Genomic DNA, 26,103 nt, shown 5'->3' with positions numbered 1-26,103 from the left:
TTCTCTCCAGGTACTCTGGCTTCCTCCCACAGTCCAAAAACATGACTGTTAGGTTAATTGCTCTCTCTACATTGCCCTTAGGTGTGAATGAGTGTGTTCATGGTTGTTTGTCCTGTGTGTGTCTGTGTTGCCCTGCGATGGATTGGCAACCTGTCCAGGGTGTAGCCCACCTCCTGCCCATAGACTGCTGGAGATAGGCACCAGCTTCCCCGCGACCTACTATGGAAAAAGTGTTATAGAAAATTAATGACTGATGACTGATGCGTATTAGGTGTGTTGCAAGATGCATATTGGCACCACTGCATGCTGCTAAAACTGTACAGTTTTAGAGTTCTACATCACTTTAAATTCACTGTGTTTATGTTTATGTAGTTGTTGTTTTCATAGCCTACTCCTAATATGTAGCTAACATAATTTGGGTCTGGAAAATAAAATTAATAAGTCCAATTTATTGATTTTAGATCATAACTATCCATTTACAAAAATAAATAAAAAATACACAATTTGCTAGAAGTACATAGAGTCCATATTTTTTCATTTGTTTCTGTTTCTGATGTTAAACTTTTATTAATTATTTCACAGCCTAACATTTTGATTGTTCTGTCTTAATGGCCCTAAACTTTGGAAAAAGTATACAAATAATGTGTATTACTCCAAAAGCTGCAGGGAATTTCTAAAAATAAACCATAATGTGTCTTTTTAATTCCTTCTGATGTTAAGCAAAGCTTCTTTAAAATTAATTAACTGAAGTACTGCCTCTAATCTAATCTAATGTAGTTACCAACATAAGGTGCCAAATGAGAACAATTTTACATGATTCTTGGTGAGGTGATAAGACTGCTTGCATGACATAAAGCAGAAAACATTCACAGATTACAGATACAGATTTTGCCCTTCACTACAGTTTCCTGTTTACATTGCAGTACAGTAGGAGTCCATATCTCTTTGTAAACATGTAGCCTCCAGAGATGTTTTACTCCTTGATATCTCTGAATGTGGGGAATTTTACAGATCAACACTGCTCACAAGAAATGCTCACGAGGACACCTAACAAGTGTTTACAAGATCATTGTCTGGGTAGAGCTTTACTTTAAAGAACCATCCTAAATCAAATTTTTAGATAGATTATCTTAAATGGTTCATTTAAAAATAGTGTGCAACACAGTCGTGTCCGAATGTGTTTGAATGTGTGTTATGTTGCTCATTTTCTGACTGAGCTCTCCACCTCGTCTTTTTAAAAAACATCTGGGCAAGTATAGATTTTCCAAATAGATCTGAGAGAGTGTTAGGAACATTCAGTGCTCATATTATCGCATATAGGCTTCATAACTGATTGGTTTTTCTAATACCTTTACGTGCAATTTTGTATCTGCCTTTTGTTTTAATGACTTAGTAAAATATAATGCTATATGAAATGAATGCTCCACTATCGCCTTGCTATGAATTAGACTCTTCAGCATGCATTATTTGATCTTGATCTTTTTTTTTTTTTCTTATTTCTTTTCCTGACATTGCCCCGCTCAAGGTGGAGTAGCTCTGTTGCTTTTCAATCTGATTCAATCACTTTAAAGACCCAATTCCTCTTGTGGGGGAAAGAAATTAGTTTTTTTAGACAATCGTCCTCTCCGGTATTGGATGCTGTACAGCTGGAAGGACTTTTTTACTTTTGGACATTTGTTATGATGCATTACTGGACATTTGTTATGCATCACCGGACATTTATTATGATGCATCACCATTTGCATTACAAGAAAGAGCCGTCAGAGAAGGAGACGGGGTATTATTGAGGAGTATATAGAAGCAACTTAAAGTCAAGCTAAGAGACAGAAAAGGGGTGTAAAAGAAGAAGCTGGAGAGCAAACTCCAGCAAAACAATGTCAGAAATGTGTGGTCAGGGACGAAAACAATTACAGGCTTTAACCAGAAGGTGTCAAACCCAGCCAGTGACTGAGTTTTTGGGTTTGTGTTTTTGTTTTTTATACCTGGTCTGGATCTCTGTTTACCCTTAGTTCTGTGTCTTGTCTTGTTAATTGATTTCACTCCCTCTGTCTCCCAGTAGTGTCACCCACACCTGTTCTGTGTTTTCCTTGATTACCTGGTCTTGTCGTTCATTGGTTGTCACTGCTTTCTTTGTTTGTATTTAAGTTCCTTAGTGACCTTAGTTCCCGGCTGGATCCTTGTGTTTGAGTGTGTGATATCATTCACGTTGATACCTTGTGTAGCACCTGGTTATGCATGGTTACTCTCAGTTCGGGTCTGGCTCTAGTTCTGGATACTCCTGGTTTCCCTGCCTGCCTCTGTGAGTGTGGAATAATAAATTCAACTTACCTTCATTCTTTGTGCTCCTGGCCTCTTCTCTGCACTTTGGTCCTCTCACAAACCCAGCAATATGACAGAAGAAAGATCGGACCGCTCAATGTCTGGACAGAGCCAATGAACTAAACACATTCTTCAATTGGTTCAGTTCAGAAACAAGCTCAGCATCCTCCTCTCCTGCTCACAGCCAAACACACACCCCACCCTCCTTTGACCCACAGCTTTCTGTCACACCTCAAATGTTTTATCTTCCACCTCAGCCATGGACCCTTCTGCTTCTACATGTTTGCCTTCAACCAAATCAGAAGATGCTGATGCTCCCTTTGCCTCCCCCTTCCACCTGTGTGTCTCAAGAACTCAGGTGAAGAGACAACTGTAAAGACTGAAACGGAATAAGGCTGCAGGTCCAGATCACGTCAGCCCTAGAGTCCTGAAGGCCTGTGCAGAGCAGCTGTGTGGGATTCTGCAGCACCTCTTCAACCTTAGCCTGGCCCAGAAGAAGGTTCCAGTGTTGTGGAAGACCTCCTGTCTTGTTCCGGTACCAAAGAAAACTCACCCATCAGTCCTTAATGACTATAGACCTGTTGCCCTGACATCTCACATCATGAAGGTCCTAGAGAGACTCCTGTTGGCCCACCTGAGTAAGCTAGCAATAAACTATAAGTACCCCCTTCAGTTTGTTTATCGCTGTGGAGTTGGTGTTGGAGATGCCATCATGCATCTGCTTCAGCAAACCCACTCTCATCTGGACAAAACCAGCAGCACCGTGAGGATCATGTTCTTTGATTTCCCCAGTGCATTTAACACAATTCAACTTGATTTCCTTTGTCATGAAGCCTTCACCTGAACAACAGATTGGAGTAAAGATGCAACTGTGAAGCAAGAAGGGACAGAGCAGCCTGTACTCCTTGAAAAAGCTTAGGACCTTCGGTGTTTGCAGCAAGATGCTGCATATCTTCTATAAGTCTGTTGTCGAGAGTGTGATCACTGCTGTCATTATCTGCCGGGGTAACAGCAACAGAGCCAGGGACTTAAAGAAGCTCAACAAGCTGTTCTGGGGACTCTGGAACCTCTGGAGATCATTGTACAAAGAAGGATTCATAAAATGAAGAACATTATGGAGAACCCTGAGCATCCTCTTTATGAGACTGTCCTACAACAACAGAGTGTCTTCAGTCAGAGGCTTCTTCAGATCTGCTGTAAGACACACCACTACAGGATATCCGTCCTGTCCACAGCCATCAGCATCTACATCGGCTCTTTGAAAAAAACCTGCATAATGTGAGCTACAACAACATTTAATTTCCCTTTGAGATAAATGAAGTATTTTTTAACTGAATTTGAATGTAATTATTGGGCAATTGTGTTTCATGTGCCATGCATTTACAGTGTGAATGCATTATTTTTGCCCAGTAACAAGGATTTTTAATGCTTGTTGATGCTCATACTTTTTATAAATGTTTGTGACTAAGATGCTAAAACTCACAGAGAATAATGGGTTGCAAAGAGGTTGCACTTTTATGCATGTTTCAGTTGCATGTTTGTCAGTTATATTGCATATAGCAGTTCTAATAGTGTTGTCTGTAACATTTAGTAATTTGTTTGACGGACTTAAGCAAAAATATAGAATAAACACCTCCTAAACTTAGTAGATGTTATAAGTGCTTATTGTGATGAATATCATACCTTTGTGCAGTTCTGCTCTTTAAAGTGTAACACTGTGTGTGTAACAAGCTATTAGCTGTGTTATTGTGACAGGCTATCTGCTGTGGTAGCACGTTTGCGGTCAGTTGCTTAACAGAAACGCTGCTGGTAGCCTGTCAGTTGTAGTTTTAAAGCAGAGTGGCAGGTGGATCACCTTTGGTTTCCATGCTATAACTCTCCTTGATTTTTCCATGTGAAAATTATTGTAAAGAGCCTAATTTACCTTTTTTGTAAGCAGGGTGAAATCGTTTGTCTTTTTTCAGCCAGCTGATTTGGAGTATGCAGCAACGAGTGGAAGGGGCAGCACTGTGTTACTCTATGCTTCATAAAACTCTTGTCACTCCGCCACTTTCTCTGACAGCTTCTTACAACGAGTTTACCTGTAACTGTGGTTTAATCAAATTCAAATTCAATTCAAAAATACTTTATTAATCCCAAAGGGAAATTAAATGTTGTTGTAGCTCATTATGAGGGTTTCTTTAAAGAGCCGTTGTAGATGCTGATGGTTGTGGGCAGGAAGGATCTCCTGTAGCGCTCCGTCTTACAGCAGATCTGAAGAAGCCTCTGACTGAAGACACTCTGTTGTTGTAGGACAGTCTCATGAAGAGGATGCTCAGAGTTCTCCATAATGTTCTTCATTTTATGAAGAATCCTTCTTTCCACAATGATCTCCAGAGGTTTCAAAGGAGTCCCCAGAACAGAGCCAGCCTTTTTTATCAGCTTGTTGAGCTTTTTTAAGTCCCTGGTTCTGATGCTGCTTCCCCAGCAGATGATGGTAGAAGAGATCACACTTTCCACAACAGACTTATAGAAGATATGCAGCATCTTGCTGCAAACACCAAAGGACCTAAGCTTCCTCAAGAAGTACAGTCTGCTCTGTCCCTTCTTGTAGATGGCTTCACAGTTGCATCTCCACTCTAGTCTGTTGTCCAGATGAACACCGGGGTATTTATACTCCTCCACCACCTCCACTTCTTCTCCCTTGATAGAAATAGTTTTTGACCTATTCCTGTTTCTCTTAAAATCTACAATCATCTCCTTTGTTTTAGTCACGTTCAAAATTAGATGATTATTTCCACACCATGCCACAAAGCGGTCAACCACCTTCCTGTACTCAGCTTCTGACTGCAGAATCATCCGAGTATTTCTGCAGATGACAGGAGTCTGTCATCTGTAATCTGTAAAAGTCTGTAATCGAGACTTTTAGTGGTTTTAAACCTGTAAGTTTTACAAATCTTGGTATACTTTGATGGCAGTAACTGGCGTCATGCCTTGTATCACACAAATTAAACAAAAAATGCAATAGATAATTTCATAAAATGAAAAGCAAATTAATTTCAAAACCACTTCACCTCTACCTACAAAAAGTCACATTAGCAGTGAGTATAAATGTGGTAAATGTGGTATCATGAGTTAAAGGCTACTCTTCATTCACAATTCAGTAGTCTGGAAGATGGACTTGTAAACAGGCTGCACGATGGTGGTTCATGGAGCAGCATACAGTGGGATGGTGTATTTTGTTACATTCCAGGTTACGCCCTGTTTTGCTTTGGCTCTAAGGTCTTGTTATGCAACCCAGAAGGCCAGTCATACCCCCATCCCACAGTTTAATCTATGTGGATAATATCTAGCCAAATACACACGTTTTAGCATTTTGTTTATTTATCTCACACACAGAGATGAAGGAGGTAAAGACTAGGATTTAAAAACTAGCTGATTCTACGTAAGCTTTAAACATACCATCAGTTACATGGTAATGTGTCAACTCTGTCATGAAAATATAATGGTGTAGATGTATTACAGAATCATTCAGTCATTGCAGATGATGTGGCCTGATAAGTTTAATTTCTTTGTATCTCCTCCCAGTTTTTGTCATAAAATAAACCAGTTATGATGAAACCAAAGCCAAGAAATATTCCATATTGCAGGAAAACCCAAGAGGAACCTCCTAATGGATTAGACCCTCTGGTGAATGAGTTGAGTTACATATGGCTGAATTGACGTCGAGGTATCTCCTTAGTTCAACAATGAGAATGAATGAGAGGAAGTGAAACAGTAAATCAGTCTGATTATTAGGTTAAGTTTATATTTATTTCCTTGAGTTTCTTTCCTAAGACAAAAGAGCATGTTGCCATTAAAGGAAAGTCTGTACAATGTAAAAAGACACATAACATTTTTCTCATTGTGACTTTAAAACAGAGTGTTTTAGTTTTAGGTACAATTATCCAAATTATCTCTATTTGCCTAATACCAGATTAATGTGTGAGAGAATTATCACTGACTTAACAGGCGTGTTTCACGTTTTGGAGTCAAATCTTTTAATCACCAATGGCTGTTAGGGGCCCTGTAGGAGCATGTGACAGTGGGAAGGTGGAGCAGCTTCCCTCCCCCTCTCCTTGAGCTGAAACACGGGCGTGAAAAGATAACATCCTCCCCTGCAGTGGCCCACTGGAGGAATCTGTAAGTTAGGCCCACTCCTCGCTTGGCTAGACGGGGGCTGCTTTTTGTTGGAATGCCCCTCGAGCAGTTGCATCAACAAGCAGTGGGACCTGAAGGTGGACCCGGTCTCAAACTCATCATCTGCTTTTATTGTGATGCATTGGAAGCAGGCCAAGGGTAAAACACAAGCTGATTAATTACTTTAATACCGGGGCCCTCGGTTCTTTGTGTTTCAGGAGTTTTATGAGTGAACTCTCATAAATTTATCTGTTTGAGGTTTGAGGATGAAATTAATTCAAAAGCCCTGCCTGTGATTAATAGTAAAGATCCAAATCAACTCAGGTTTGTTCCTGAGAAAGCTGGTATTTTATCTGTCCCACACAACGCATGGACGCTCCCTAGATGACTAGGCCGTTATACTTGAGGAATTTCTTTTGTTTTTTTCTGTCACAGTGCAGGTGGACTGTTCGGGGTCAGATATCATCTTTGTGTGTGTGTGTGTGTGTGTGTGTGTGTGTGTGTGTGTGTGTGTGTGTGTGTGTGTGTGTGTGTGTGTGTGTGTCTGCGTGTCTGTGTGTGTGTGTGTATATGTGGGTGAGAGGATATTTAACTCTCTCTGGCCGCACATTGGTGAGTGTAGGAGGGGCCATCTCCTCAGCCTGGGTGTGAGTCCACCGCCTCGAGTCAGAGCGTCTCAGCTGAGCTGGAGCTTGAGTCTGAGAAGAAGAGCTAACAAACTTTTTTTCTCCACACAAAACGTGATTTTGTTTGCTTACTGATATGCTCACAGAGAGTCGGTTTTTGGGATTTAAGTCAGGAATATCTCATCTGAGCTGTTGACAATGCAAGGAAAAGCGGGTAAAGCTTCAAAGAAGGAGCTGGTCATTGAGAGCCCGCAGCAATACAAGAATCCAGCTGAGGTTGAGGTAGATTCAGTGCCGCAGGTGGTGGTAAGTCATTCAAGGATTTAACATAATATATATGAGTATTTGCTGTATCCCATTGGATTTACTCTCCTCTACTTGAAGATCTGTCAGCATGCAGTGCTGCTAAGATTAACCAGTTATAAAATTCCCGAAGAAGGTGTCATGTGAGCATCTCCCTTTTTCTATCTTTTTCATTACCTGCAATGTTGCCAGCTCGCATTTAAAACTTGCAGCGCTAGCACCGTTTTACAGGAATGTTGAACTTTTACCAGCATTTTATTACCTTCACAGAATGAATTTCTGCCTTCAAGAGAGTTTTTTTTTTTTAAGGCTGTCTTGGCTTGTAAAAGATTTTATTTGGCTCAAAAGTCAGCGATGATGACAGTGATAATTTCCCTCTCTGCTAGGCATAGTCATTTGAACAGTCCTTGGCTGAATGTAACGGTTAGTGGAGAGGCACTACACAGTACCATTGTTTTAGACTGTGCAAGTGATGGGAGGAGTAGGAGCTTCAGATGAACAGCTGCTGGATGTAGGGAGGGACTGGAGGAGATGGTTTCAAATATTTCTGTTTTCCCCTCTTTTGTAAAACATCTTGACCTTTCTTGACTTAAATAGAGAATCAGGTGATGCTTATTATTGTCCCACATTACTGATCAAGTTCCATCAGATCAGGTGAAGAACGTCTGTGAATGTCAATTTTTATGTTCTTAGTTGGAGTTTGGTCTGGACGTTGACTGGGCCAATATAACACAGTAATGTGCTCTGATACAAACTATTATTTTGTAGCTGTGGCTGCATGTTTAGAGTTGTTGTCCTGCTAGGTGAAAACAACCACAGTGAGATATGTGTCCAGGATGATGTGCAGTGTTAGTATTTTTGTGAACAGGCTCAAGTATTTAATTTTAGTCTCATTTGACATGAGCATCTTCTTCCACCTGTTTGCTGTGGCCCTCTAGATAGCTTGTGGCAAACTTGTCTTGTCATGAGTTTCTTTCAACAATAGCTTTCATTTTGCTACTCTTTTATGAAGACCAGATTTGTGTATTGCACATATTGGATGTTGTGTATTGGATCTCTGCAGCTCCTCCAGAATGGGCCTTTTGGCTGCTCCTCTGATCAATGTGTTTTTTTCTGGCCTGCATGTGGAGGTAGGTGGTGGCCATGTTTTTGTAGGTTTGCAGTTGTGACATTTTTTCATTTTTTGAAGGTGGATTGAACATTCCTGGGTGACATATTCAAGTTTGGAAAATTATTTTATAATTTTATTCCTGAACTGTCTGCTGTTTGTTCACCACTGTTCTCTAACAAACCTCCGTCACCTACACAAAACAGCTGGGTTTATACTAAGATTAAATAAACACAGGTTCTGTCACGTTCTGTTTACTAATAAGGTGACCTCTGAAGACTGAAGTCAGGGTAAAGGAGGTTAAATACAAAAAATACAAATATTTTGAGAAATGTAACAAATTTTATTTGTTAAATGAAATTGGAAACCATTTATTACTTTCCTTTCACTTCACAATTAAGCACTACATTGTATTGGCATAAAATCCCAATGAAATACCATGAAATTTGTGTAACAAACTTAACATTAATTTAAGACTCTGTGGGGCAGTCAGCTGTTTGGAAACAAAAGTAGCTGCAATATTTTCTATTATTTTCTTCTACAAGCAAGTGTTATCTGCCCCCTGAAGTACTTTATTTATTTAAAAGAACATCAGGTAGTTTCAAAGTTGTGTGCTCACTGTGGTCAGGTCTTTTGGGAGAGAGAATGACCAAGCTCTTGCAAACGCATATTCATTGTCTTACTCAGCGTTGAGTATACTAAATGGTTGACCACATACAATCACTGACAAAGCAACATATGGATGAACCCAGAGTGAAAAGAAATAGCCAAAGACAGAGTGGATTCAGAAATGAATCACTAGTAAAAAAAGGTTATTGTAACTATTAACTAACTAATAGGTCAAACCTTTCCCCAGCTACATTTTTTGAGACATTTGGGGCCTCATCTTCAAAAGGTTTGTGTGTGCAAAACCACAGACTAACCTGTTTGCATGTGCAAAGCTGATCTACAAAAGAAGTGCTTATTGGATTACCTGTGTAAAATCAGCGGAACTGATTAAATTATTTGCAGGACAGTGATGTGGCGTTATGTGTTAAAATTAGCAAGGTTGTAACATATAGTTAGCCAACTCTTACAACAAACGTTTTTATTGTTAATTTTAATTGGCCAATTTGTTGCGAGTAACACAGTTAACAAGCTGTGCTCGCTTCTGTGGTGCAGATACAGCCCAGATCAGCTGCCCCGTGTGCGCACCAATGGCAGAGGGCACACGGTACTTTGGACACAGCTCTGTCCTCTTGCTCATTGGCCTGTAATCCATCATTCTGATTAAAGACGAAGCAGGATGTAGTCTTTGCCTGACTGGGTCGATCCGGACCACAAACATAAAGCATCTGCTCGCAATACAACTTCAAACTCAGCCTTTTGCATACGCAGTTACGCACTCAGAAGTGCCCTGCGATAATGAACAGAGAGGGGAAATAATCTTGTCAGGGCAGAGGCTGCGATGACAAACCTGCTGCTGTGAATAGCACAAGAAGGGTTAACAAGAAAGGTTAACTAACTGTTAAAGTCCAGAAAATCAAAAGCAGAACGGAACAGAAGGAAAAAATCAGCAACTGAATCATTTATAATGATGCAGCACAACAACCCCTGCATTTTTACAAGCAACTCAGCAGAGGATCTGTTTGCTTTTCCTCTTGTTCTGACGGGGGTAGTAGCAGCCAACCAGTAGCACATGCAATTTCCTTATTTAATAGGGCAGTCTGCAACTTATTTGCAGGGGTTATCCATTGCATCTTTGAAAAAAAAATGTATACAAGCAATTTAGCACCCCCTATTTTTGGTCTTTGAAGATCAGGCCCTTGTTTGTTTTTGAGTTCTGCAGACTAAAGTTCAGTACCTCATTACTCTCACAGTTTGCATTGTTGTCAGGCTGCTGATTGTGTACACTTGTGGATACAGTAATCATTTTCCCTAGGTAAACCTTCCAGAGAGTCCCATGCATATGGTTTTAGTGAAATCCCCGTTTTAGTTGCCTTATTCTTTTCAGCTTTGTGTCCAGAATATTGCCTGATTTTGAAGGCAAAGCAGTGTGCGCCTGATGTACCTGGAACAACTTGTCTGATTGTGTCAGGAGATTTAGGGGGGTTTAGAGGTGAGACACAGATTAGGACCCATCTTATCTTTTAGATGTAATGAATTGCTTCCAGGCTTACCTCTATTACATGCAGCAATCTCAGTGTCCATCATGTCACCTTCTCTCCATATTGATGCACAACTGCATCTGAAAGCCACGCTTAACAGGATACGTTATGACTTGAAATAATGGGAAACTCAAAGGGGTATTATTTAGGGCTGAATTCATACAATTGAATGTTTCACTTTTGCATTTGTTGCACCATTTGATCATGTGTGATGCATAAAGATAGTACAGTGAATAGACAGCTGCTTTGCATAAAGGACCTCATGGCCCTGTTTCTGGGCTGGTTTCTTCTGATAGCAAGTTGTTCCTGTTCTGTCAACTCTTTCATGCCATTTAAGCTTGTCAATATCCATGACTCTTTTTCTGAGGTCATGCAAGATGTTATCCTTTCCAGATGTGGCGGCAATGAGTGATCGGTGCTGTCACTCTGCCCTGAAGTCTGCTAAAGTGTCAGTGTTCATTTTTTACTTTGCTGCCTCCCTGAGCTCTTAGGTTTTGTCCTCCCGTCCAATCAGCTGCCAGTGTTGACAGCTCACTCTTCATCTAATAGCCTCTGTATTTCTGCGGCTTACAGGCATCTGATGCAGTATTTGAAAGTTTCATAGCTGGATTCAAAATGTGTTGTGTATTCATAGCTGTTGGCTAAAAGCATGGCTACGTTTTTCTGAATAATTCTTGCCACAAATTGTAAAAGGCATTTGATTTGTTTTGTGGGAGATAAGTGTGTTTAATATAGTTGTTACAGCTGGAGTGTTGTATGATTGTTTCCCTGAGAGACATGTTGCTCTCACAAAGAGAATAGCCTCATCAAGACCCTCCCAATGGTCGACTAAGTGTCCTTTTCTCTGCACATTTGGAGTCCTGACTGACTTGTCACTACTTATCTGGAAGATTAACCATCCTACGTACCCAGCATGACAGCACAGTTGGATTAGTTACTGTAGAGCTCTGTTCACTGTTTGTTGTCTTGGTCCACACTTGCTTTCCTGGAGAGATGGGAACACCAGTATAAGACTAAAGTCACAAAGATTTTAGTCTTGATTTGGACTCATGTTTTAAAGACTGTAGGTGCAACTCAGACTCAAGTTGTCAAAACTTCCATTGATCTCCATTGATGAAACATTCAGCTCCAAAGACTCGAGACTTGACTTGGACCAACACTGTAAAGGGTCAAGATGCTTCAAAGAACTTATACTTGTTTTAGACTTGCGCTCTATGGACTAGACTTGGCTCACATTCATGCTAAAAAATACTCTAGACTTGTCTCTGATTGGCATTCTAAAAACCTGAGATTTGACAGTTCCTCCAAAGACTTGACACATCTCAGAGTCCCAGATCTTGACTGAAGATCTGGGACCCAAGTCTCTTAATCTTTATGCCATGTAATCAGGAGAACGAATTAATAATAAACTCAATTAATAATAAACTGAACTGAAATAAATTGAATGTAGGCCAGTAAGTAGGACAAGGAAAACACTTCTCCTCCAAAAGGATGTGCTCGATATATTACTGTTTATGGACAGTGGGCTTTCAGTGGTTCATAACAATCTCTTTATATCAGGTGTAGCTCTATGGTAATACCTACACAGATGTTTCTAAAACAGAACTCTGTGTTAAATGACTAAAATCCAATTCTCTTGCTAGTAAACTAGCATCATCAAAAAGACACTTCTGGCTACATTCATTCAGACATTACACATTCCCATTCTTTATTTTGTAATTTATAGTATGGAGTGGCTTGGAATGTATTTACTGTTTAGACTTGACAACACAGGTTAGGCAGATTTTAGTACATGGTAAACCCTATTAATCTTCAAATCCAACTGCTATTCAGTGCAATATATTGTAAAGAAGGGAAAAAATGGAACACAGTAATTATCAGGTGTTAATTACATCACTGCACATTTAAAGCTCTGCAAAATAAAATCACAGAAGTTTGACAATAACAGGTGGAAACTTATTTCTACTACTTTCCTTAAACGAGTAAGAACGAGACCTGGACTTAAACAAAATTATTGCAAAACATCTCTGCTTTACTGGTGGTTCTAGAGGTTGGGTTGAAATACAAATGCAAGTTTTTTTGGGCCTTTATAAAGTAAGCAGACAGGAATCGGGGTGGAGAGAAGGAGAAGACATGCAGCGCAGGTCTCTGTTGTCAGGACTCGAACCGTGGACTGCTGCATTGAGGACTGAAGCCTCCGAATATGGGTTGCATGCTCTACCGCTACAATGTGTAATGCCCTGTTCCTAAAATGCTATTTTTTGGTATTTTGATGCCTTTTTGGAGGCTTCCAATGTATCTTCATATCAAACTGCACTGAAACTTTAAAGATTTATGGCTCTTGAAAGATTTCATGTGTCACAGACATTCATATTCAGCAGCACACAGAAATGTCAGGTCACACCTCAAAAACTCCTTAATCTGTCAAGGTGACATTGTGAGTTAAGACCAATAATACTAATGTTTGTTTAATCATTCATGATGTCAGCCAGAGGTCTTCAATGTAGGTCATCAATCTTTGTCATCTCAGTAATAAATCTGTTTAAAAATGTTCCACTAATCGTATTTTCCAGGTAAAACCAAAGGTGATCGAGCCGCTGGATTATGAAAATGTGCTGGTGCAGAGAAAGACGCAGATCCTCAGCGATGTTCTCCGGGACATGCTGCAGTTCCCCTTGGAGGATTTTGAGGTGGGTTTCCTGCTGTTTGGTAATCACATTCGTAGGGACTCTGGGTATAAAGATAAATACAGCAAACTAGGATAAATTGTACGAAATTTATACAAAACAAGACATTTTACCTATTGGATCTCCTTAAATTAGGGTTTTATGCTGGAACTGGGATTTTACGAATATGAAACAGATATTAATACGAAACTGTGTTTCAAAGAACAATGTTGCTTCTATCCACCTCACTCATGTCAACGTTGTTTCTTCAGTCACAGTTTGCATCAATGGACAGGAAATTGCTGCATTTCTGTCACTCACTGTAAGTCAGGCAACATGCAGCAGAAAACTTTGCACTACTCGGGTGGAGGCTGCAGGCGGCACAGACCTGAGAAAAGTCTGCTTCGAGTATTATGCAGTTGTCTGTTGCTCCTCATTACTTGTAGAAGCAGTATCCCTGTAACGTCTGGACAAAATGTAGCTGTAAATGCCTGAAATAGGCGTATTAAATCTGTATATAGGCGAGAAAGCATAAACAAAACAAAAAAAATTTATCAGGATTTGCCGAACTAAAGTAGAGCGTTCAAGACCTCTAATCTACCAAAGCGAGCTGTCATGACCGCACAAGGTTTGGGTTCAGCCTTTGGAGGAGAAGGAAGTGTGCATCACTTCGGATATATTACAAACACAGAGCACAGTTGCAAAGAGAGATTAGATAAAATAATAGGGTAAATAAATAATTTTTTTGATGATTACTGTTTTGTGGTCCTTCGATGTCAAAATCTCCACATTATAAATAATAGATCTGATTATTTGCACAGCCCAAGAACATACAGATAATAAAACCAGCTAAACTAGCTAAGGGTTTTCTAATAAAATTAACAGAATGTTAAAAAATTTAGAGATTTGAGTTCGGGAATAGTATAAAATGGAAAATCTATAGTGTCTGTTATCAGTCTATCCATATATTGTGATTTTTATGCTTGTCTCAAGTGGCCCTTTTTGTGTTTTCACAAATAGAATACGGGTTTCATAAACATCAAACTGTGTTTTAAAGAATTTCTGTTGAGCGTGAGCTAATATATCTCAGGTTTGTTCTGTGTATGTATTTTGAATTAAAGATGATTACATACAGTCACGTCTCATTAAGGTATTGTGAAATTGTTTGTCTGTAAGTCAGGGTGTTAGGCAGCTCTGAAGCAGATTCTAACATTAGCAGTGTTAGCGACTACTGGTTAGCCAGTCGCAGTATTCTCACAGTTCTTATAAATCCTTTGTATAGTGTTTGTTACTCTGTCAGCTATTGCTTCTTTCCACCGGCATGCTGGCACACAGTCGTTTTCAAAGTAATGGGTGCTTCTTCTATGCGTTTGTAACCGGGTTGTTAATGAGGAGTTTGGCTGACTCTCTGAACACAACAGGGTTAATAATAATAGCTTAAACTTAAGGTCACATGCTGTCAGCATCAGGATGACATTTTATGAGACAGACCTCATGCTGATGAGAAATGTTGTGTCATTTAAATATAACCTGATATCATTACACCCCTAAACTGACTAATAAATTTGACTCTGAGGTATTTTTTACACAGATGAATAATAATCCTATTTAACCGACATATTATTCATCTGTGTAAATATCTGTTATGATATTTTTCTAGCAATATTTTCCAAACTATAAAAGCATTATTTACTTTGTTGTGCTTGTTAGCAAATGCTAAAAAGCACAACACCCTTTGTTGTGCTTGTTAGCATTTGCAATCTTGTGAGTACTGGGTGGAGTTTTCCTTTTTTTTACATCTCTCTGGGCTGTAGCGTGTTGGGGCCAAGGGCCATCTGTTTAATTAGCTCATTCTATCCATTATATTGTGAGAGCAGACGTTATCTGGAGCCGCGCCATGACTGACTCCCAACCTCTCAGAGTTTCCACGCTGCTGCAGATGGAAAATCCAAAATGGAAATCTGGCCTGGTGTTTGTACCTCAGGAAATGGATCCCCTTCCCCGAGAGTAACAATCACATGTACATTATGTCCCCAGGTCTGGACAAACAACTCCGGATTCGCACTGTGCAACGTTTTATAGGATTCTTACAGAATTTCCTCCGAAGACAGAGGTCTTTATTTTGGTCTTCATCAAGACTTTAACATCTATCAAAACGTACCTCAGGTTAAGAGACAGGAAGAGTAAAAAGTAATAATTATTTACAGTATATGTTACCAAATGACTCAGGAAAAGTAGAGAACGTTTTCTTCCTTTTTGGACTTTTGTTCTGTTTGTCTAGATCGGGGTGTTCAAAATGAAACATTCAAATTATTTTTTGTGGCCCGCCTATATAGACCAAGAATTGTACAAATTTGCCTTGCGAGCACACGGAATTGATGCAGACGGACACTTAATTTAAAAAAGAATTATTTTAGAGTAAAGTTTTGCTTTCATTTTAATTTAATGGTAAAAAGGAGCATAAAAGTCCAGCGACTTTCATTCAGAAGCAAACCTGGGTGCAGCTATTTATTAAAAATGGCTCAATAAAACAATATCCCCTTCCTCTTCATAATAATAGCCAACAAATGCCAGGGCAAGGAAACAGAAAAGAAATTTGGGAAAAGTTGATGGCTTTTCTTTGTGCAAGAGCTTTTTTTTCTGTTTTAACTGTGAAAGGATTTGCAGGTCATGTTTGTACAAAACAGGGTGTTCATTTCATGATAATAATGTGTGTTTAGTTCATAGTTGAAGGTTTAAAAATGACAAATTTGAAAAAAAAAAAAATGTTTTGTGTTTTTAATTTAAAAAGTCTATTTTAGTGCCCTATGAGATTTTGGCCTGCATGGTCCAGATCATTCCACAAGGAGAACCTTGGTGAGAAAAGGTTACTCTCTATCAGAAGCTGTTCATTTAAAGTAACTTTCAGAATCGTTGTGATAATTACCCTTTTTGTCAGTGTAGCGGTGGTGTTTGAGAGCTTGAGACGAGGACAGCTGAGTGTGAGGTAACAGTAAAGCTTTGGGTTTGTCTGCTCAGCCTGCTGATGTGATGATACAATGACAGTGTTACAAACGGTGTGTTGTCAGAGACTGACAGGTGATTCTGACGGAGGAAAGAAAAACATACTGAGGCACAGTGATCGAACTTAACATCTGTTTCTGCTGGCTCAGCCTTTTGTTCAGGCAGGACTGTAACCAGTTTGTGTTTCAGCGAGGTTACCTGACATTTCCAACAAGCTGTCACCGTTTTTCAAATCCAGGAGTTTTCATGGCAGATAGAAAAAGTAGAGATACTTTGCTGTTCTGGGTTTAGACTCTCAGTGCTTTCCCCGACTTCGTTTCTAAACACCTCACTGATACCAAAACACCTAACTTTGAGTCTTCTTTTTTCAGTTACACCGTCAGCACCAAAGAGTGCTGTTGTCAGTGCAACAGGTAACACTTTGGTAGAATGTGTTCCTTGATTTTTGATTTTCCAACCAGGCAGTTAGGGTTAGGTGAATATCTGCTGGTTCTGTTTACTAGCTGATTTTTATGTGCATCTCTAGTAAACACCTGTCTTATTTGCATTTACCGCAACAAACTCCTTTAACAACTGGTTTAACTAAAGTTAACGATGTCCAAACTAAAATGTTTATGCAGTCCTGGTCAGCAGAGCTATATCCCTGCCGAAGCTGGGCGCACTCAGCCACAGAATATGGCGACTTGTAACCCATTTAAATGCTTCCTGTTACCCTCTTACTTATACGCTTGTTTATTTCTGCTTCCTGCATTGTAAAGATTATAATCTTCTTTGCAGGAAACCTTCCTGTCAGGCAGGAAGTGGGATCGTCAGGTTTACTAACGAGAGCTCATGGAATTTCTTCTAGATGACACAAGCAACACTTTTCACAGCAGATAATTTGAGGTTTTGACTTGTGTGGGAGACAAAGACGGCAGTGTTGCATTTTTCTCTGTCTAGATTGAAAACATTAGAGGTCATCAATGATTCATTACATGTCTGGGTTGTAATAGTGTTTGCTCTCACCTAAGGCATTTCAGTATATTTACCATTGACCTCCAAGCATTAGCAACAAAGGCACTGGGACTTAAAGACAAAGAACCCTTAAACTTAAAACGTATTCCAGGCTTGAGAGAATGGGCTTGAGAAGCAACTTGAGTTTTGCTTCCCTTTTAGCTGTATTCACACATTAGATATAATCCTTCTTATTCACAGTAATCTAGGCTCTTAAATAATGCCACACTCTATATATATATTTTTTTTGCAACATCCGTTTTATTTTTATGAGACGTTTTCATGATGGTTTCTTCATCAATCCCACATAACAAAAGAAGGTTGCTTTAAAACCTCATTTGAATTGGGCAGAAAATCAGAACCCACCACTTCTTGTCTAGCATCAGCAGAGTTGATCTCTGAATTGTTTTATTTACAATACAGTGAAAAAGTATTTGCCCCGTTACAGATTTCTTCAAAACTTACATGAGTAAATACAAAAAGTAGTTTTTAAATGATGATTCCATTAATTATGGGTAAAAAATATGTCAGTCAGTCAGTCATTTTCTACCGCTTCTTCCACTGTGGATCGCTTGGAAGCTGATGGCTATCTCCAGCAGTCTATGGGCGGGAGGCGGGGTACACCCTGGACAGGTCACCAGGGGGTGTTCCAGGAGGTCATTTATGTATTATATCCTATGTATAATGTTCAAAACAGTCCTTTAAATAAAGTGATTAAGAAAAATTGTATTCATGGGAGAACTCCAAGGCCAAGAACGCAGCAGCCAGCCTCACATTTCCCAAAAAAACATCTTGATGATCCCCAATACTTTTGGGAAAATATGCTAATGATTGACGAGATAAAGTGGAAGTTTAGAAGGTGTGTCCTGTTTTGGTGTAAAACTAACACAGCACTTCAGAAAATGAACATCATATTGACAGTCAAACATGTAGGTGGTAGTATGATGGTCTGGGACTGTTTTTTTGCTTCCTGGCTTAAATAACTTGATGAAAAGCAGGATACAGTTTTATTTCAAAGTCCCCCAAAATTATTTAGAAGTTAGGGTAATTTCCATTTATTTCAGGTTTCCTGTTTGAAATGCAAATACTAATCAGTGTTCTGAGATTGTTTTGAGCATGATTGGATTTAATATTTTGTTACCCTATGGTCTTTTCATATCTGTCTTTTCATATCTTTAGACTTTTACCTCAAAGTCTGACATGTTCTTGTAGAGCTCGTGCTTTTCTGTACACTGTACCTTTTTTATTAGATAAAGTGTCTATTGGCCCTGGAAATACGGTTGGTTCATTTGTCTGTTCCTTCCTACTGGATTTGTTAATTCAGACATTGATCCAGTCTTAAATGCACAATAATTTTTACCAGAATGCCCAGAGCGACTGTGACTAGTATAAATCACAATAGTGCAATTTCCTGGAAAAGGACATCCTGCTGCTTCACATTTTGTTTCATTTTCAGTATTACCGTGCTAGTGATATTTTATGGTCTTCTGTTATTCCCCCATTGTGATTCATTTTTATTTATTTTTTTTCTTACAGATCTCAACTTTGAGGCGCCAAGGGAGAACTCTGTACCCCACTGTGCCTGAAAATGCTGAAAGCGAGGCTCAGAGTCTGTTTGTCCAAGAGGTCAGACACAATGAAAGGCAATGAAATTATGTCAACCAGTTTATCCTCAAACTGAATGAGTAGCCAGTAAACATTTTATAAAGCTGAAGCTTTCTTCACAGTGCTTTAAAAATTCAAACGTCTGCAGCTGCAAACATTGGACTGACATGGTCCGCTCTGGGAATTTTAAATACAAAGAAAATACAATAACAATTTCCAATAAGGAATTTGAATTGTCATGAGTTTCTTTATAAATGTTTCCATTTTGATTGAATTTTTGTAGACGTGAATTTAAATTTAAACCTGGTAAACACCTTTGGTATGTTACAACTCTACTAATGAACAGAGAATTTACTTTCTTTTACCCGGTCTGTATTCCCAAAGTAAACCTGTTAAACAGAAAACATTACTGAATTATCATTACTGAATTAATAGTGTAACAGACAAGGAAACAATATCATTACCAATTCAAGTTCGAGTTCAAATAAGACGTAAAATTCCTGTATGCTTCACATCCTAAGAGTAAAAATCTCAATGCACACATGACTTAGAAGTCCCCCTTTTAGAGGCTATTCTGTCTTTACTTCTCCTTCTTCAAGCTTTGGGCCAACAACCTTCCTCATTTTACCTCATTGGCCAGCTTGCTGTCCACCACAAAGGTGCTTTGTCGCTTAAGTTTTATGTAAGCAATTTATCTGATGGAATTTTTTTCATGCTTTCAAATTATTATTATTTTTTTTTTAATGAAACCTGTGTTCTGCCATCTTTCAACTTTTCAACCAATTTATTTGCAAATTTAAAGAACCTGGTCTTAGATTAGATGATCATTAGGTCCTATACTTTTATTATAAGGAATAGTATATTGCCAAAAATATTGGTATGTCTACTTTTACATGTACATAAACTTTAAAGACATCCTATTCTTAATCTATAAGATCCGATTTGTTGAAGGACCAGCCATTGCCAGTAATAGCAACTTTGATAATTCTGCAAACATCTTCCACAAGGTTTAGGATTGTGTTCATAGTTAGATGAGAAAACCTAGAATTGCAGCCTCCCCTCTAATTCATGCCAGATGTGTTCAATAAGGTTGAGGTCAAGACTCTGTGCAGGCCAGTCAAGTTTCTCCACATCAATCATCTTTATACACCTGCAACCATAGAAGTGATTGGAACACCAGAATTCATTGATTTGGTGGTGGGACCCTAAACGTTTGGCAGCATAGTGTCGAATAAAACAGTTTTGGTTTGATCAGATCAAGTATTTTAAGTTTTTAACAACATGTGATCAAATACAGTCCAGACTCAATGAAAATAAAATAGTCCTTCACTGATTGGAAGGGCTTCATTAGAGGTTTGCCCATCGCCACATTTTGCTTTATCAAATACAAAGTGATGGAGCCTTCCTCTACAATATACAGGGGTTGGACAATGAAACTCAAACACCTGTCATTTTAGTGTGGGAGGATTCATGGCTAAATTGGATCAGCCTGGTAGCCAGTCTTCATTGATTGCACATTGCACCAGTAAGAGCAGAGTGTGAAGGTTCAATTAGCAGGGTAGAGCAAAGTTTTGCTCAAAATATTGAAATGCACACAACATTATGGGTGACATACCAGAGGTCAAAAGAGGACAAATTGTTGGTGCACGTCTTGCTGGCGCATCTGTGACCAAGACAGCAAGTCTTTGTGATGTATCAAGAGCCACGGTATCCAGGGTAATGTCAGCATACCACCAAGAAGGACGAACCACATCCAACAGGATTAACTGTGGACGCAAGAGGAAGTTGTCTGAAAGGGATGTTCGGGTGCTAACCCGGATTGTATCCAAAAAACATAAAACCACGGCTGCCCAAATCACGGCAGAATTAAATGTGCACCTCAACTCTCCTGTTTCCACCAGAACTGTCCGTCGGGAGCTCCACATGGTCAATATACACGGCCGGGCTGCTATAGCCAAACCTTTGGTCACTCATGCCAATGCCAAACGTTGGTTTCAATGGTGCAAGGAGCGCAAATCTTGGGTTGTGGACAATGTGAAACATGTATTGTTCTCTGATGAGTCCACCTTTACTGTTTTCCCCACATCTGGGAGAGTTACGGTGTGGAGAAGCCCCAAAGAAGCGTACCAACCAGACTGTTGCATGCCCAGAGTGAAGCATGAGGTGGATCAGTGATGGTATGGGCTGCCATATCATGGCATTCCCTTGGCCCAATACTTGTGCTAGATGGGCGCGTCACTGCCAAGGACTACCGAACCATTCTTGAGGACCATTTGCATCCAATGGTTCAAACATTGTATCCTGAAGGCGGTGCCGTGTATCAGGATGACAATGCACCAATACACACAGCAAGACTGGTGAAAGATTGGTTTGATGAACATGAAAGTGAAGTTGAACATCTCCCGTGGCCTGCACAGTCACCAGATCTAAATATTATTGAGCCACTTTGGGGTGTTTTGGAGGAGCGAGTCAGGAAACATTTTCCTCCACCAGTATCACGTAGTGACCTGGCCACTATCCTGCAAGAAGAATGGCTTAAAATCCCTCTGACCACTGTGCACGACTTGTATATGTCATTCCCAAGACGAATTGAGGCTGTATTGGCCGCAAAAGGAGGCCCTACACCATACTAATAAATTATTGTGGTCTAAAACCAGGTGTTTCAGTTTCATTGTCACATATGTAACCAATTGTCGTCAGCCAGCGCCTTTGTTAATCTATTCTGTCACTCAAGAACTACTTTCTTTCTTACTTCAAAATAAGAGTCTCAATCATAGATACAGGGTGTCAATCTTAAAGAGTCCAACTTGAGGTCTGGGGCTCATAATGACCGATTTCCCTCTGTTTGTGAGACAGATGTCACTTTGTCGCAGCAACCTCTTGAACGAATTTCTATTTGTATTTAAATTTTTATGTATACAGAGGGTGTTGACTGGAAAGGAAGCAAATAATTCTCTATTCACTTGATCAGCTCTGTCTGTGTTGATCATGTCCAAGCGTGCCATCTCCAGCTCTTCTCAGTCAATTTAAAATCCTGGGAAGCATTTTGTTGAGGCAAAAGATAGCATAGATGTGTTAAACTTTCAAGCAGAGCTGATCAAAAGTCTAAAATCTTACCATTAAGGTCATACAATGTGCTGCTACTCCCTTAAAGAGCCATACAGCAGCTGCCTGCTGACAGTCCACCTTCCAGGTCACAGGTCAGCGATTAGAGAGCCGCGTGTCTGAAGTCATAAAGATAGTGAGACTCAGCGCGAGTGCTGTGTGACATTGCTGAGACAGCTGCAGAGATTGAGAGCTTCTCTGTTTCTAATTCGTCTCCTGTTCAAGTTACGTTTCGTCATCCTGCAGGGACAATTCTTGTAAACGTTGTGTATTTCTGCTGAACAGATACCGCTGAGCTGCTCCTGTCACTGGCTCTAACAATGAACAGATGTCCACTTTCCAAGTAAACGGGGATAGTAATACACTCCCTGCTGAGGCATGGTCAGATCGAGGTGGAGTCCTCACACACTCCTTTTCCGCTAACTTTCGTAAGAATGTTGTGTTGAGATTATTTTGTTTTTCTGTATCTGAGGAATTTCAAGGGAAAAGTTCATGTTGATGTTGTCATCTTTGCTAGTATCATTTTAGTATCTTTATATCAAATTTGAAGACTGTAGGATCTTAGGTAAGATAACACAAAAAAGACATCTTGCGCAAATAGGGTTAGCGTAGCCTATGCGAAGAATAAAATTTTATTTTTATTAACAGAGATAAACAGAGACTATTATCTTAAAGCAACTCTGAGATACAATCAGACAGCTTTAACCTGTTGTAGATGATAGACCTTCCTTTAAAATGCACTCGAATACTGGCTACTACAATTAACAAGTACAATAATTAAGTTATTTATTTATTATTTCATGTAAGAAATAATAAAATAAAAAAATCATATCTGAAGGACATAAATGATGCAGTGTCTTTGCTCAGATGCAAAACGTCAGACAACTCTTGAAAGGAAAGTAGCACCTGTCACATCTATTGTCGCCCCTGTAGCAGCAGCAGAGAGAGTGCATTTGAAAGTCTGTGTGACTCTTTTAAGAGTAATGTATGTTCACCAGTCCAAGTTCAATCTCCATGGTAACCAACTGCCGGGCTGGTGAGTTGGTGGTAAAAGTCTTTACCGCATTTCCACCTCATTGGTTTTTTTAGCTTCTTCCAAAACCCCCAGCATTATTTGTGATCAAGCAATTCCCTTTATGTGTGATTGCAAATACCTGATGATATTGAGGAGCTCTTGAATTGGAGATCCTCACATCATGGATTACTGTAATAGCCTTCTTACCTGCCTGAATAAGAGCTAACTGCAAGGCTTTTAGCTGGAACACACAAATCGGCCTGTTTTAGCCTCTCTTCACTTGTTACTATTATATTTTCAGGGTTTTAAAAACTCCCAAACAACTTTTAAATCTTAATTTTAGGCAACGCACATAATATACATGCCCAGATTTTCCATAATAGGTCTTAAAGTACATCTAGCTAATTCCTTTATCTGTTTACTCCTTCTTCACTCCACCTTTTTTTATTTATTTATTTGAGAAATGCACCTGTGGCTGTCATTTGTTCTGTGATATTTAAGTTCGGCTGAGGTATTCAGGGGTTAAGCTGTGACAAAACTACAAACCACATGATAAAGGTAAGCAATAAGCCTTGCTAAAAGGAATTTATCTTCTGACATTCAGCCATACCAGCAAAAAAAGTATTCTGCTCCAGAAACTGGCTTACTAGCTAGTTTGAGTAACTAAAATCTATACATACTTGTTACAATATCCACTACCAGTTTCTTTATCATTGCAAAGGGTAAATTTAAAAGGGCTTTTAATAGTTAGGACAACTCTATTACAGATTGCCTGTTACAAAGCTTTCTGTATTCTGTCGGAGCGCATTAAAGATTGCATTGCATTGCATTTGAACCAGAAAACGCTCATTTGGTTAGCAAATTTTATTTAACTTTTGTAAGCTATTAAAGAAGTTTAATATGAGTTTAGTAACTAATTAAGTTTTCATAATTGACGAATGTCTTAAATATACGTCATAATGGACTTTAAAATGCCTTCGAGCCTTTTATTGAACGTTCTTGCAGACTTGCAGAGACACTGTTTTTAGAAAGGATCTTAAAATCTTGACCCATAACATTTAAAGCCTAGCATGGTCCAGCTTCAGTTTTACCACCCGAGCTGTTCTCAGGTCATCAGGCCACATGTTACCAGTTGTCAAAAATCAAGTTCAAGGCGAGGTGAATGTCAGAAGCAGTAGCACCTACTGTAGGACTTGGGATGCTTTATCTCTTTCTGCTGGTTGCATTCACCCTCTGGATGTATGTAAAAAGCAATTTAAAACTTTTCTTTTGAAACAGCCTTTTAGTTAGACATGGGTTGTATTGTTCTTATTGCTTTTGAGTTCATCTTGTTTGTAAAGTTGAGTTTTATGAGCCCTGTCTGAAGTTTATGTATTTTACTTCCCTAGTGAAGAACTTTGTGATTCTAGATAAATACGTTTTACTACTTACTACGCTGCATGATATCAAGAAAACTAATACTTGTGATATAGCTGTTAAAAAAGACAATGACAATATCTTTTGTGATTAACTTATACATGTTTTCATTTTCTCATTGTTTTCCATCATTACAACGACCCCACCAATTTCTGAGAGCTTTTTGTGGACTGAAATCTTCATCAAGTTTGTGCATCAAGGGCAGTGAAAGTACTCTACCGGCCAAATGTATTATTTCCATGCAGGGTATTAATGCATGTCCCTTGAAATATAATGACCAACCAAAGCTTTTATTTAAGTAGAAATATTGATATTGTGATGACTGTTGCGATTCACTGTTTTGTGCAACTCTATTACTTACTTACTATCCGCACCCTTTAACTTTTCCAACTCCTGTCATCAAATAGCCATAAACTTCAATGTATTTTATAAAGAGTTTTATGTAACACAAAGTAGTTGTGGAAGAAACATTATAAATGGTTTTCTTTTTTAGATCTGCAAAGTGTTGTTTTTAGGTGTATTCAATCCCATTTACTCTGGTACCCCTAAATAATTCCAGTGCAAAACCAGCTGTCTGCAGAGCTCTCCTAATTAGCAAACATTAGTAACCTGTGAGTAATTTAATGTCAGTATAAATGGAACTGTTCTGTGAAAACCTCAGAGGCTTGTTAGAGAACATTGGAGATCATACAGCATCATGAAGAACAAGGAACACAGCAGACAGGTCGGGGTGAAAGATGTTAACTTGTTTTCTTCTTGCAAAGCTGCCTTGTGTGTCGGTTATGCGGTACAGCTGTCTTCAGGCCCACTGAATTATGTTCGAATAACTGATCTCCATTGTCTCCGCAGTGCATTAAGACTTACAAGTCTGACTGGCATGTCGTCAACTACAAGTATGAGGACTACTCTGGTGATTTTCGACAGCTTCCAAAGTAAGTCTGCAATTTACGTTCTCAGCTCTGTAATGAGTAAATATCTTTGTCCTGTTTTATGACATCAGTGTCAAAGGTGAGTGTTAACAAGTACTCCATAAAACACAGATGCCAAAGCTGCCCTCTATTTTTGTTTCCTGCTCAGGACAAAATGTTGCTGTGCCTTAATTATAAGGAAACGCACGGCACACATATGTTCTGGTTCGGTGCAAACTAGTGTTTCCTCTTTTTTACAGATGCACGGCTTCATTTTTAAAATGCAGCCTTGTGGAAACCACCCTCATTGTGAAGAGATTGTGTCACCAGCTGCTGTCTCTTCCCTGAATATTATCTATTTTACTGTTAGTCTTACAATGTCCTACTCACTGCAACTATTACAAAATGTTTTGTTGCTTCACTCAGTCTGGGGAAATTAAAACAATGCTGCATGACACAGACCTCCTGTTAAATGTCTGCCAATTTTATTTTAGACAAAGTGAGGTTTGCATTTGGCACCTTTTCATTTCCCAGTTTCCTTGAACTGTTACAGTAAATGCTGCACTTTTATAAACCTGGAATTTCCATTTACTATGTTTCCCAACACTATTGAAAAACGTTTACAATATAAAGTTTATTAAAATAAGTCAATGGGTAAAAAACTCTGTCGTAGCACAGATGAGTTTGAAAAACAAACTACAAACTATTCAACTCAGATTTCACTTGTTTTT

General features: G+C 39.1%; 1 protein-coding gene across 20 annotated transcripts in view; it reads left to right on the top strand.

Moving 5' to 3' along the window:
- The window catches only part of LOC124871059 (dedicator of cytokinesis protein 9-like), a 125,740-nt gene that overhangs the window by 47,978 nt on the left and 51,659 nt on the right, over nt 1–26,103 (top strand). For 14 of the 20 annotated variants that reach the window (XM_047370021.1, XM_047370006.1, XM_047370018.1 and 11 more), the window contains exons 2-4: nt 13,235–13,351; nt 18,860–18,949; nt 25,314–25,396. In XM_047370021.1, the coding sequence (XP_047225977.1) occupies nt 13,235–13,351; nt 18,860–18,949; nt 25,314–25,396 (290 nt within the window). Of the gene's footprint in view, nt 1–7,168; nt 7,410–13,234; nt 13,352–18,859; nt 18,950–25,313; nt 25,397–26,103 lie in introns of those variants that run through there. The other 6 variants (XM_047370019.1, XM_047370020.1, XM_047370022.1 and 3 more) reach the window with 2 other exon arrangements.

The sequence above is a fragment of the Girardinichthys multiradiatus genome, chromosome 7 (genome assembly GCF_021462225.1).
Source record: "Girardinichthys multiradiatus isolate DD_20200921_A chromosome 7, DD_fGirMul_XY1, whole genome shotgun sequence".
NCBI lineage: Eukaryota > Metazoa > Chordata > Actinopteri > Cyprinodontiformes > Goodeidae > Girardinichthys > Girardinichthys multiradiatus.
Note: the sequence above shows the minus strand (reverse complement) of the source record. Positions and strands in the feature narration are given on the sequence as shown.